The sequence below is a fragment of the Daktulosphaira vitifoliae genome, unplaced genomic scaffold (assembly GCF_025091365.1).
Source record: "Daktulosphaira vitifoliae isolate Bord-2020 unplaced genomic scaffold, ASM2509136v1 Scaffold_1, whole genome shotgun sequence".
Classification (NCBI taxonomy): domain Eukaryota; kingdom Metazoa; phylum Arthropoda; class Insecta; order Hemiptera; family Phylloxeridae; genus Daktulosphaira; species Daktulosphaira vitifoliae.
In genome coordinates, this window is record NW_026099572.1 from 17,919,589 (window position 1) to 17,935,007 (window position 15,419).

General features: G+C 26.7%; 1 protein-coding gene across 2 annotated transcripts; it reads left to right on the plus strand.

The window, feature by feature from the left end:
* Nucleotides 1-14,153, plus strand: LOC126894461 (uncharacterized). 2 transcript variants are annotated; one of them, XM_050665499.1, is made up of 19 exons: nucleotides 1-1,551; nucleotides 1,669-1,754; nucleotides 1,934-2,195; nucleotides 7,581-7,862; nucleotides 7,923-8,055; nucleotides 8,126-8,268; nucleotides 8,382-8,681; nucleotides 8,761-8,862; nucleotides 8,921-9,342; nucleotides 9,444-9,568; nucleotides 9,704-9,864; nucleotides 9,934-10,112; nucleotides 10,434-10,573; nucleotides 10,647-10,883; nucleotides 10,953-11,103; nucleotides 11,168-11,320; nucleotides 11,953-12,119; nucleotides 12,180-12,347; nucleotides 13,044-14,153. In XM_050665499.1, exons 1-19 carry the CDS (start codon nucleotides 1,461-1,463, stop codon nucleotides 13,237-13,239), a joined length of 3,498 nt encoding a protein of 1,165 aa, XP_050521456.1. In that variant the 5' UTR covers nucleotides 1-1,460; the 3' UTR covers nucleotides 13,240-14,153. The 2 variants fall into 2 exon arrangements, with proteins under 2 accessions (XP_050521456.1, XP_050521455.1); XM_050665498.1 differs by having other exon boundaries at nucleotides 2-1,551; nucleotides 8,364-8,681.
* Nucleotides 14,154-15,419: the final 1,266 nt, after the last annotated feature.

Below are 15,419 nucleotides of genomic sequence, written 5' to 3' on the forward strand. Positions count from 1 at the left end.
TAAACAACGTAAATACGCATATATATAAAATATAATATAAAATTATGTGAGTATGATTAAGTAAGAGTTTTAAAATATAACATAAGTACAAAATAGGATATATGGCACATAGACAAAAAAAGTACACAAATCAAAACACTAAATATAAATAAGTAATAATAAGAATAATAAACTGTATTAAATGTATAAACTAGTTTATACATTTAATACAATTTAAGAAACCCGTTGACTAGCAACACGGAGAAAACAATACAGAGGATGATTGTAACCACAAGAATAAGTGTGGTCATGAATACATAAAGAACATTGATTACGAGTGTTTTATAAAAGAACAAGGAATAGAATACAGAATAGATATATTGGAAGATCAGATGCTTCAATAGACCCATTCAGTCAATCAATGAGATGTGCGTCGATATCAGACTGGAGGGAGATAATTAATTAAATATTTTAATTATGCTGAAAATTAATATAGGCACGGTCTGGTTTGTGTAGTTTAAGTTGAAAATCAGCAAAGGATAAATATCTGTTTTGAATCGCTCTAGGTGAATCTGATCTTTAGCAAGATACGGATGTCAGACGATAACACCATATTCAAGCAAAGTGTGAACAGAGAAAAATAAAGGGAACAAAAGCATACAATAGACTTCAAAATTTTAATATGAAAATGCAATAAAATATATAATAAATAATTCAATGAAAATATCGTTATACGACAAGTGAAACAAATTTTGTTTCCTTAATTGAATACATGAAGATGTTTTCATTACACAATTTTATTATGTACAAATATATATTTATACATAATATGTATATCTATATATATATATATGAGTGTTATATTACAAAAATTGATACACGAGTCATGATTGTAATTTTCAATTTTGAATTATAAAAAAGAGGTAATCTATTAATTAAAAAACTAGAGCACAAACCTTCATGTCACTATCCCTTTACATTTATATTAGCTCATCATTTAGATTTGATGAAAAATAGTGATAGTATTAGTTTATATTATTGTATCATTACCTGTACTGAAATCACAATGAAAAATGTACTTGACACAAATTATTTCCCCTCTTTTTCAATAAAAATCCTACACCATTACTAATATGAATTATTCGTTATACCTGACTTATATGTAAGTTTTGAAAGGGTAACAAGCTTCGAGCCAGTACACATGTTTTGATGCATTTAGTTTAAATATAGCATTAATCACGTAATCATTGGTAAAGTTTTTTTATTTAAAATCAACGTTTATGTTTTGTTGACATTTATTGAAACTCTTAGGGAAATTTTAATTTAATTTACTATTATTAATATGCTTATTAAATTATTTTTAAGTATGATGATTGGAAAATATGATTACATTAAATTAAATTAAATATTTTGTAAACGTCAAAAGCATTTGTTTTTAATAAAAATTTATTAAATTAACTATAACTTGATCCATGTAAGTCATGGGATTAATTATACAAAAAATTATTTTTACTCATTCATTACTATTGTATGTGATATTATTCTTTAAAATTATTCCGTATAATTCATTAGGTGAGTACTCCATAAAAATATCCTTTTTTATATTTACACAGACTATTTTAAGCATAGTCAAAAATACATATATAATATAGACGTTTTTTGTTTAACGATTTTTTCGTACAATGTCAGCTCAAACTACGTGTAATCAAGGAGTTGGAAGAATAGTTTATGAAAGACTTCCAGACTATCAATTACAAGGATTCGATGATGAAGTCGTATGTTTTTTTTAATTGTAATAGATTTAAAACTACTTTTAGTATAAATAACAAAAGTATAATATTAATTGTAAACTTATTTAGTAAAAAATATTGATTGATACATTTTGAATTGTTTGTTCTAACTATAAGTGAAACTCTATTTAAAATTTATACTTTTTTTTTTTGTATATAAATAGGTTCGAGATACATCTCCGCCTTTCAGAGTACTAGAAAAATGTGAAGAACTCTGTCTACGAGACAGAACAGTCAATAACAATTTAGTTCGGACTTGCACTTCATTTGACTTTCAACCTGGTAGTCGAATAGCATCTTTCAGTGGTACAGTAGAATATGAAGAATCAACATGTTATTTAACAAGAGAACAGGCACATCCAGAAGGTATTGGAGTATTAGTAGCAGTACCAAACAGTGTTCATTATACAGAAGTTTGTTTATCATGTAAGATGTAATAAAATATAAATAATAATTTTGTATTATTTTACTAAATATACAGAGTGTTTTAATCATCATAAACCATTGATTAATCCAAAAATAAAAACAATTTTTTTTATTTATTTCTTTTAGTTCAATGTTTCTCTCAGTTTTTCAATCAAAGTTTTTTATATTCATAAAATGAACTAAAAGAAACCAATAAAAAAATTATTAGTATTATTTTTTGATTAATAAAATGGTTCATGATAAGTGAATCAATCTGTATATTAAGATAGACCTTAAAATACGATTTTTAATTAATTTTGCTTTTCGTATCTGTAAATGATTTTACTACATAAAAAATGAGCTGTACAAAATTTGAGACTGATGTAAAATGGTTATCAAGTGTCACAAAAAGACCGCCACTAAAGTTGGGTTAAATTATTAATATTTTTTTTATGTTTGAACATTCAAAAGCTAAAATAACAGCTATATTACAGCTTTATAGAGAAAGGGTAAATCCTCTTTAACTTTTTTAAAAAAGTTAATAATGTTAAATAGAAAATCTTTAGATAAAATAAAATAAGAAGTGAATATGTAAGAGAAAACATAAGAGTAGCGCCGATCGTGGATAATATAAGAGAAAATAGTATTAGATTGTTTGGTCATATGATGAAGAAAAATAATGAGAAGTTGTAAAAAAGTTATTGAATTAAACGGTGAATAATGAAAAGAAAAAGAAAAACCGATATGGGGTGGTTGGATGTAATTGGAGGTGATATGAGAATTGCTGGTGTGTGAATAGATGATGTACGAGATCATGTTGAGGTTAAGGATAAGGATGACCAACCTTAAATAGCTGAAATAAAGGCGAAAGAAAAGGATAAAAAGTTAATTAGAAAATGTTGAGTATGTTTATTACTTTTATAAAATTCAATATGTTCCTAAACTCGAATGCTAAGCGTGGAAGCTCATTGACCCTCTTAATTTACATCTACATAGTACCATAGTAAATCTAACAACGTTAATAATTATAGCAAAATCAATGAAAATGATTATTCCCAAAATAGTATTTCTGTGTTAATTAACCTTAAAAAAATTACAGCATATGAAATTTGAAAATTTGTCTCATCATTTGTCCTTGATTAAATACATATTATCTTTATATGTAGCACGATCATTTCCGGACTTCCGGTCAAAAACATCGTGTGCAACCGACCATACTGTAACAATGTGATCGACATAAGGTTAATAACCTTTCACAATTTACATCGCTAAAGGAGGTGTGTAGTTGGTACTAATATGTGTGATTAGATTGAATCCAATTTGGTCCATTTTAAAAGTGCTCAACGTTATTTTTATTTCAAAATATGGCATTCTTTGCCACTGCATTGTTTGATTTACTTTATCATAATGACTCTATTCATTGCAACGAAAATATGTTTTTTATGGCATTTCATTACAGTTATTTTTTTTAGCTTCGATGCGAAGCTGAGAAGGTATTGGTTTTACTATGATGTGTTCATTTTTCACAAATCGTATCTAGTCGAAGACATTANACGTCAAAAGATCACAAATTGTATCTAGTCGAAGACATTACCCTTCAAAATTGAAAAAATTTCCCTCGTTCCCCGTAAATGGGGGAAATCTCCAAAAAAATTACAAATTTAAAAATCGTTAATTTTCGAAATTTTTTTTACTTAAAATTGCCATAACTTTTTTAAAAATAACCAAACCAATATATATATATATATATTATATAAATGCATAATATCATTACCTTTCATTTGGTATATTTTTTTCATAAATTTAACCCTTAACCTGCCCACAGGGGGGGATTTAAAATGACAACTTTTTCACAAAAAATGAACTATTTCAACTTAACTTTTGAAAATGTTCCGGAAAGTCTGACACTTTTATATATATCTTAAATTAAAGTTAATGTAATATACTTTATCATGGAAAAAAAAAATTTTGGACTTTATTTTATCTTCATTGTAAAAATATCTACCGAATGCTATTTTTGTGTGAAAATTCTCGATTTTGTATTTTACATTTTTAACTTTATTATGCTATAACTTTTTAAAAAAATGTATGGATCAAAACAATTTTTTCATGAGAAGTAGTATTTATATACATCTTTCATTCGACATACCATTTTTTTAAATCGGACCATTTCCCTATTTACGTGGAGGGAGGTGTTGAAATCTGAAAAAAGCATATAGAAAGTAGTACTTTTTCAACTTAAGTTTTGAAATTGTTCCGGAAAGTCTGACACTTTTATATATATCTTAAATTAAGGTTAATGAAATATACTTTTTTATGGAAAAAAAAAATTTATTTTTATATTTTTAACTTTATAATGCTATAACTTTTAAAAATATGTATTGATCAATATAATTCTTTTTTTTATGGATGCATGATGTTTTTAACTATCATTTGGTACATTTTTTTATAAATCTGACCCTTTACCTGCCCTCAGAGGGGGATTTAAAATGACAACTTTTTCACAAAAAAATTACAAATTTTTCAATTCAACTTTTGAAAGTGTACCTGAAAGTCTGACACACATATATATACATAAATTAAAGCTAATGTACTGTTCTTTATTATGGGAAAAAAAATTTGGGACTTATTTTGTCTTCACGGTGAAAATGGCTACCGAATGCTATTTTTGTTTGAAAATTCTCGATTTTATTTTTTACATTTTTAACTTTGTATTTATATAACTTTTTAAAAAATGCATGGATCAATATTTTATTTTTTTTTATAAATACTTTGTATATACCCCTTTCATCTGATATACTTTTTTAATAAATCGGACCATTTCCCTTCATACAATGGTATCAAAACTTTTAACATGCATATAGAAATTAGGAGAAGGTATAAATTTTATTATGATATTTTTTTTTTTATTAATTTTTTTATTTTGTGTATGTTATCACTTTTCTCAGTTCTCACCGAACCAATTTCTTTCAACGATACGTCATAAAATCACATATTGTATCTAATCGAAGACATTACCCTCTGTAATTGATTTAAATTTCCCTCGTTCCACATAAATGGGGGAAATCTCCAAAAAAATTACAAATTTAAAAATCGCTAATTTTCAACATTATTTTCAATTTTTTTACATATTATATTTGAGTTATATAATATTATATAACTCAAATTGATACAGTATAGAAAATTAAACTTATTTAAATTTTTTTGCTTTTTTTAAGTCGAGAAAAATAACTTTGAAATTTGAACTAGCTTAAATTGCCATTTAATGTCTGCAATGGAGTCCCTTGATATTCTCCTCTAGTTATAAGAAATGTCTTATTCATATTAAAATTATTATACTATGTGGTTTTTTTTCGGGGCTGTCATTTATTTTCTCAGCACTTATTTATATTTTAAAATTATTTACTGTCGCATTAGATTTGATATGATAATAGATTTCAATTACAAAATTAAATAATTTTGTAGTTTATTATTTTTTAACTTTATTTATGTGTGTACTACCAGTCATTAATATTTCACATTTTTTGGTAATATATTGCTATATAAATAATTTCTAAAAAAATTATTTTAGTTTCACCTGAATTTAGCAATGGGTTTTTACAATTATAATCAAATTTTATAAAATGCTCAATTGTGTAAATTTTTTTAACAACATTTTGATTTTTTTTTTTTTTTTAGTTAAAGTAAAATCATTAAAATTAATTCAGTTCTAGATATTTCAATTGTAGACTACATATTAATCTTAAAAATACCATTTTTTTTTATTTTCATAAAATTTTCTATTTAATGATGTCAATTTCAAACTTGCAAGTTTTGCTAAAATTTATGTTATCAGATTCAATTTTTTTCTATTATAAACTTTCACAAAAATCAATTTAAAGAACCAAAGTAATTGGTTAAAATGTCATTTTGCACTGATTATTTTTAACATATTAAAAATCAAAATTAGTAATAATTGAAAAACAAATTTTTCTGTTTTATATTTTATTTCATGTATAAATTAGTAATAATATCAAAAATAAGAAGCGATAGAAAAAAACTAATTTCAAATTTGAAAACGGTGCAAAAAGTTGTTTTAGAAAAGTCTATTTTTGTTTCTGATGAAAGTTCCTTGTAGTGCAGTGTATTTATTCATAAATAACAAACAGTTTTTATTGAAAAGTATTGCATCAAGCCCTTTAAATTTTTATACCCGTTAAAAGTAAAGAAATATACAACTACTTTAAATCTTTACTGGACCCAACTATGTCACGTCCCCACTGTGCTTGGGTTGGGTTTTTTTATATATATGTACTTAAAAAGATGCTTAATTTTTACGATTATATTAAGTTGGTTATAGAAAATAATTATTTCTAAGAGATATTTTTTATCTAAGAGATAATTTTTAAAAGTTGAATAATTTGATATAATATGATGAAGAATAGATTATATAAAAATTTTTCCTTGTTCATAACCAGTTTTATAATATTATTTTTTAAGATAAAGTTTTTAAAAGCTTAGATAAGGCCATAAGCGAAGTAAAGTAAAGTGATGATGATATATAATGATCATATCGCACAATAATAATTCTACTATATTGCTCACCCCTCTCACCTATACCTAAAAATTATATAAATTTAATTTTAAAATGTAGTAATCAACCAGTCAAAGTTATATTGGTTCATTATCCAATTAATTATATAGAAATAATTATAGATTCCTATTTAACTTTAAAATTTATGCCTAAAAACAACTATTAGAAATAATTTTTGTATCTTATAAACTTAAAATTTATCATAGTTCATTAAATAAATGAAGTTATTTAAAAAAAAAGTAGGGTAAGTAGTATTAATAAATTATACTGCATATAATTATATTATATAGTACAAATAAAAAAACAATAAGGTTGATACCCTTATAAAGTATAAAAGATCATTTAAAAAATAATTAGTAAGAGATTAATCAAGAAATATATGGAACTAAAAATTATCAAAAATAATTATAGAGAACTCAGGTGGCTTTAAAAAAATTACTCTGTATATTATGATTAAAAAATGAGGTATACAACTATAACCCCAAGTCCCAAGATTTAAGTGTCATATATTTTTCATTAAAATATACAATACGATTTGAAGCGTTAATAACGTCTATAATATAAGGGTTTCATTTTAATTTTGATTCCGTGTCTTACAAACTCTTATTCCAAGATTGAATATAATATAACATAATATTTTTTGCTTAAATGCAGCTAAAAAATGTTTGAAAAATAAATTTTGTTGTGTGCAAATTTTAAATGAGAGTAAATATAATAAAATTTTGACATAATTCTAGCCTACGTTTTATAAGTATATTATATATAAATATTCGCTATGGATACTTAAAATTTGTTTTTCTTATTTGTTTAATTAACGAGTTATTAAAATTTAGCAAGTCGAATTGAACGGGAATGCGCTAATAGACATTATGTGTTTGAAAGACACACCAGAAAAAAACTTAAACTACCAACTCCAGACTACAAAGAAATTATAGTAAATAATCGAACTGACTGCGAGGACAAATGCTTAAATGAATATACATTTGTATGTCGTTCAGTTACATATGATTCAGCATCAAAAACGTGTTGGATAAGTAGATTTACTCGACGTACTCATCCAGAAATGCTTGAAGATGATCCCAGTTCTGAATATTTAGAAAATACTTGTTTAAGTAGTCAGTTACAAATTCTGGTTCATTTAAAAAATTTTTTTAGCTTAATTTTTAAATTTTTAGTGGATAGACGATGTGATGGTTCTATTATATTCATTAAAGAAGAAAATAAAAGATTAGGTGGCCCTTTCGAAGTAGATATATTTGCAAACTTATCACTGATAGAGTGTCAAGCACAATGTTTGCGTGCAGAAAAGTATATGAACTATTTATTATAATTGTGATAAGAAGTATGATAGAATTTTATTTGTATAAAATTTTCGCAGATATTTTTGTCGTGCTGTAGAATACGATGATCAAATTAGAAGGTGTATAATATTTGAAGAAGACTCGTTATCTCAAAAAGACGATTTGAGAGTGAGTAGTAGTCCAACGCATGACTTGTACGACTTAGTCTGTTTAGATAATCGTAAGTGCTTAATTTTTAATATTTAACTTCTCCTCCATCTGTTATAACCTACCCAATGCATGTGTATATGCATAATATTTTTAACAAAAAATCAGGTGGTGATTCACTTACAGCCAAGGGAAACGAATTCTCAGATAACACATTGACTTCACATCTATTTTCCGATGGACGAAAACCAGACACAGCATTCCAAAGATATAGAAACAGTAGGCTAGGTGGAGAATTTCATTCAGAAATCACTGGACGATCTTTGAGTGAGTGTTTAGATGAATGTTTAAGACAAGTTAGTTTCCAGTGTAGATCAGCTGTATATAGTGATCGATTTCGCATATGTAGACTTAGTCGTTTTAACCAAAGAGATGGCCATCGGGTTATTTATGACGCAGATTATGATTATTATGAAAATTTAATGAGTAAGCTATCATGAAATTAATCCTAAGTAATTAAATTAATTAACACTAGAGTGATGATTATTCATACCTCTATTTTTAGATGGAGTTACATCACCTCCTTATGTAAAACCTGATATTTTAGGACAAGGATCTAATTTTTTAAGTAGCAAACCACCTTATTTGACACCTGATAAACCAATTGGTAAATAAAATATGAATTAAAATAATAACACGAGTATTATGTGAATTTTAATTATTAGGATCTGGACTTGGAAGTATATATGGAGGAGGATCCTATCCAGCATATACAGGTGCTGTCGGAATTGGATCGTTAAGTGGAGTTATAGGACCTCAACCAAACCCTATTAATAGTCCCGAAGGGTATTGGGGCCACGTCGGTGGTCATGGTGCAAATATTCCTCCATTTTTAGGACAAAATACAGGTGGTAGTTATGGAATTGGATCGACACAAGGAGTTATAGGATCTTCTATTGCACCATACGGTGCTTCATCAATTCAAAGTGGATTTTCACATTTAGGAGTTGCTCCAATAGGTGGATACAACTTAGGTCCACCTTCTATAGGTCCACCTTTAGGTATCCCTGGATATTACGGTGGAAATGGATTAGATGGAAATAGACCTTATAACATAAAATGTGATGATATTGACGGGTTTAAACAGGTATTTTAAGCAAAATTGAAAAATATTAAATATCAAAATAATTTTGATGTTTGATTATGTATTAAAATATATTAAATACTATATAATATATTCAATATTAGATGGGTGTACGGATGCGTTTGGCACGAGGATTAATCAAGCGTTACATTACTGCACCTACTTTATCACATTGTGAACGAGAATGTTCTATGGCAAGAGACATAGACTGTCGGTCATTCAATTACAGGTCAGATACATGAAGTTTAATTTTAGTTAGTTCAATGAATTTTAATCTATTTGCGCCTTGTTTTAAGTGATATAACACGATGAGTCTCATTATGTGAAATAATTTTTATGTTAGAATCATTGAAATTATTTATAGAACTGCACCATATGGAGCTCAAAGAGAAAACTGCGAGTTGAGTGACCAAGAATCGCGTCTTATTGATATGAATAATCCATCACTATTCGAAAATGCTCCTGATTACGATTTTTATGAAAGATCTGTTATAGGTAGCAGAATCAGTCAAGAATGTTTAGATGGTAAAAATTAAATTTGAATTGGTTTTCTCTTTATAATACTAAATTTTAAAGTAAAAAATTTTTCTTCAGTCACTCAAGAATGCAATGAAGATGGCATGACTTTTACTTTACGCACACCTGAAGGTTTTTTAGGCAGAATATACACGCATGGTTACTATGATAGATGTTTTTATAGGGGAAACGGTGGAACAGCAAATATTTTGCGGATCAGCGGAGCTCAAGGATATCCGGATTGTGGAACGCAACGGGTATAAATGATTTGTATCAATTATTTTTACATCTATTAAAAATTTTAAAAATTAAATAAAAATTCATAGCATGCCAGGTAAACCGGAACGATAGAATACATTCAACGATACATTGAACCCGGTAGAAAGTTATTAAAAATAATTTCTAAATATTTGAATCAAAAATAGTTATTTTAAACTCGTTGTAATTTATAAAAAAAAAACGTGTATTAAAAATAGCTACATATTTTTCAATTAAGATAAATTTTTGTAAATTATACAAACGGTACATAAAAAAAATGCTACACGAAAGTCATATTAAAACTCTATTTTTTTGTTTAGTATGGAGACACATTGACAAATATAGTTGTTGTACAATTTAGCGATTACGTACAGACAAGTCGAGATAAACGATATAATTTAACATGTTTATTTCGAAGCCCAGGTGAGACTATCGTCACATCGAATTATATGACCGCCAAGTAAATAGACAATATTTTTAAATAATGTAGTCATCGGTGTAAATGTTTTATAAAAAACTTTATTTATTTTAAGTTCTGGAAGTCCAATACCTATTGAATACCTTCCAGCTGAAAATTCATTAAGTTCTCGTGTCCGTCTCAGTATTTTATTTCAAGGCCGTCCGACACAAACTATAGCTGTAGGTGATCCTCTAACGTTCCGAATAGAAGCTCATGATGGCCATGCCTACGCCAGTGATATATTTGCGACCAATGTCATTGCTAGAGATCCGTACAGTGGTAGAAGCGTACAATTAATAGATCGTTATGGGTGATTATTATTTTTATTAGCTTAAGATTATATATTCTACAATTAGAATTGTTTTTATAATACAAATAGATGCCCGATAGACAATTATGTATTTCCCGGATTAGATAAGTCTAGAGAGGGCGATGGACTTGAAGCTCGTTTTAATGCTTTTAAAATACCAGAATCAAATTTTTTAGTTTTTGAAGCAACTATACGAACTTGTCGAGATGGATGTCAACCAGTAATTAAACATGAAGTAATATAGATTTTTAGTCTATTATTAATATATTCATTAATCTTTAAAGGCATATTGTACTTTACAAACCGGAAGAATGGAGCCATCTTTAGGTAGAAGGCGAAGAGATGTAAATGAACAAAATCAAAATGACACAGCATTCGAAGAAGATTCTACTATACAAAAATCTAAAGAAGAAGAAAAAGTTCGACAAGTAATTGAAGTAAGTATTTTTTTAACTAGTCTTATGTCAGTGCTTATATTTCAAACATTTTTATTAATATTTGAGGTCCTCTTAATAAAGAAACTAAATTTTTCATATAAAAAGATTAACTCATGTAGCTAATTTAAATGAGAATGTAATTTCAATATCTGCACTTGAAGAATAAGATTTTCTTAAGAAACTACCAATTAATAGATTACTAAATACTTAATATGATTACTATTTACTCGTGAATACATTCAGAGCAGTGCTAAATTTAAAAATTCGATAGTAAATTATATAAAATTGCTGAATAAATTTTTCAAAAAAATTCTGCTAGTTAGAATTTATAAATTAACCCTTCATTGCATGAATTTTTTAAATTCATGATCTTAATAAAATTGTCTTTTAAAACAACTCCAACAGTGATTCCTTATTATACATGGAATGTAAGTAATGCAAGTAATTTTTATAAGCATGCACCAGTGACTGATACAAGTTCCAGTAAAGTTATGCAGTGTAGATTTTAATATTACTGACTAAATGTTAATGTTTTTAAAATGGAAAGTAAGAAACTCTTATTATCCATTTTATTGTTATTCACGATGGATATTTTTATGAATACTATATATGATGGATACACTATATTACAGGTGTTTGAAAGTCGATATGATATACCTTTAGAACAAACTATGACATCTGAATCAGCTCCTGAAATTGTATGTTTGACAATCAGAGAATATTACAGTATGGTTTTTTCTTTGTTTATGTTCCTTACTCTATTGATTACTGCATCTCTGTGCACTGCTATTTATTACAAGTACCTAAATAAAATATAAAAACAATATATTGAAATTTTTAATTAATACATGGATTTCAGACGTTACTGGCTCTTGATTACTAAAAATGAGTTGGCCAATTGTAGTTCAGGTTTAAGTAACGCCACGATCGAGAGAAGTAACAATGGGTCAACAATTAGATCACTTACTGGTCGAAGTTTCTTCTCAGACATATCATTTAATAGACTTAAACCATTTATGAATATAAGGTTAGAATAGTTCTTTATATTTCTATGAACTTGTAGTTCATAGAAACTTGTGATTTTAAAATCTTATTGGATTTGTACATTTTATTATTATTTAAATTCTCTATTTACTAGCCAGATAGACAAGGCCGTTCATATAATGAATAATATATTAACACATTTTGGGCGTAAGACTTTCTAACTATTTTGTTTTGAGTCATCAATACTTATGACACGATTAAATGGTCACGATCGTATATCTCATCTTTTAACTTTAAATTTTATATGCTATTGCATATAGCTACCAATATGCTATTGGTAGTAATTGAGAGATTAATTATCAAATTGACACCTCTGTTAATTAATAAATAAAAATCCTCAGTCATTTAATATTGTAAAAATAATAGATGAAATAAATTATAATAATAATTAGTTTTTTATTATTACCAGTTATTAGCCTAAAGACGTAATTTTGATGAAAATTAGGAGCTTTTTTCAGAAAAATTATATGTATTGTTTTATAAAGAAAAGATTTAAGAAAATCAAATTCAGTCGCTCCAAAAATTTCGTTTAAGCTGGGTCTAAATTTAAATTTAAGAAATACTAGTCAATTTTGTAAGCCGAGTAGGTTACATATTCGTAACCAATGTTCGTATTTAAAATTTAAATTATGTTATATACAAATTTTTTTCATGAACACCAATAACAAATATTTTTTAGAGTTCCTGTGGAAACATCGGAATCAGGACCAAAAAATATTTCAACTGTAGTTATTGAAGAGGCAACAAGTAAAATGTTCGGGGATCCAAATGGTCCTATTTACACGGATCCTTCTCTTTTTGAACGATCTCGCAGTTTACAAAGCGCAGCTTATTCGATCGACAGTGTTCTTAAAAATGAAGCTTTTTATCATTAATAATGATTTCTCTTTTTACATTTAAAGATTCAAATGGAAGAGAATAGTAAAAATGCTTTCCATTTGCTGCTTTATACCATTTTAACGCATGGTTTTATAAATTGACACTAAAAACAAGTTAAAAATATATTTAAACTTTTTTATATTGAATAATTTTCTTGGTCAACTATTATACATTAAATTTAAACTTTAATCACTGTGATTTTATATTTTAAATAACAAATATTTCCTTTCGTATTTTTTATTTATTTTATTATTCTTATTATTTATTTGTGAAAATCTGAGTAAAAAACCTACAAATTTAACATAAAAATTAGTTTTCAATTTTGTAATTTAATCATATTTTTTTTAATTTTAATTTAAATATCACATAACCACTTTTATTTATATAAAATATTACATTTCTTAATTTTATATACTGACAGTTATTAAACACATGTTAATGACTTAAAATTATAACTAATTTTCTAAGTTCACTTCTTTTTACATAAGTGATATATATTGAACTATTAAATACAATAGTTTAGATATTTTGTTCATATCACTGCAATGGGTGTCCAGGTTAAAAAAGGCTATCAATAATTAATTTATAAAATGTTTAAAAACTTTTTGTCAATTTTATTTAAAATTTTTTATTGGATTCGTAGAATAAACATAGTTAATAGTTGTAATAAAGTTAATAAAACGTATTTATAGGAAAAAATGATCGGAAAATCTTGTTTTATCATCATGATTGATTAAAATTTCATTTTGCTAAATTTTGTGATACGCACCGTTGCGGTATAAATGATAATTTATTTATAGCATTTTTGATTAGGACACCAACTTAGTTTTGCTAAGTATAACAAAAAAGTATTATTATTATAATTTTAATTGATTAATTATACTAATAGTCGTTATATGAAATAGATAATTATAAATAATAAATTTATATATAAGCAATAAAATACTTATTTTTTTCTTAAAAAGTTATTTTATAAAAATGAAGTTATTATCATGACTAAGATTATGTTTCATTTATTAGTTATTATTTCCCATGTTAATGAAAAAAATCTGAAACAATTGTTGAGATTTAAGTCTTTCCATAGAGGCAATTTCAAAAAAATGTCTGGTAGGTCTTTAACGACTGAGATCAATTAATAATATTTACAATTCAATAAATGTTTTTTTTCTTCAGCTTTAAAGACCGTTAAGGCCCGTTGCTACAACACACACTTCCTTCCATCTCTCTCTATCCATTGTTATCTTCCTGTAGTTTTCAACTCCTAGCGTTGTTAGATCCTTTGAGACTTTATCAAACCGTCGTTGTTTAGGTCTACCTAAGGGTCTCTTTCCTCGTAGCATCCAATTTAGAGCCTCCTTTGCAATCATGTTAGACCTTAGTATATGACCTAGCCAGCTTAGTCTTTTGGCTCTAATTACCCCAATTATATTTGATTCTCCAAAGGCATTATAGACTTCTTCGTTTGACCTAATTTCATATCTTTTTGTTACATTATTTATTTTAGGTTCACATATCTTCACATCTCTAGAAACTTTCTTTCTACTATAGCCAATTTTCTCTCATCTTCTAACGTTGTTGTTCATGTCTCACGTGCATACGTTATGATAGTTCTTGCTATTACTTTGTACAGTCTCATTTTCAATTTCTTTGATAGTAGCTTTGAACGCAGGCATTTAGATAGCGCATGTATACATCTTTTACCTGCTAGAACACGTTTCATAATCTCTTCGTGATTGTTGTTTAGGCTGTTTAGTTCTGTACCAAAATATTTAAAACTATGTACTTTTTCAAATTTATACTCTCCTATCTATATATTTCTTCTCTGATGTATTTTTGGTGGTTCTTTTGTTATACACATATACTTGGTTTTGTTTTTATTTATTTCAAATCCTATTGTCTTGGTACTTCGTATTAATTATTCTGTTGCTAGTTTTATATCGTCTTCATTTTCTCCAAGTACTATGATATCATCAGCATATGCTAATATTGATACAGATTTTCGATATCAATTCCTTTACATTTATTAAGTATGCTTCGATCTACCACCTCTAGTGCGATGTTAAAGAGTATAGGAGAGAGTGCATCACCGTGTTTTAGTCCAATTGTGGTTTTAAACTCTTCATAACGTGTTTGTCCAAATCTTCCTTTGCATCTTGCTGTTTCTATACACATTCGG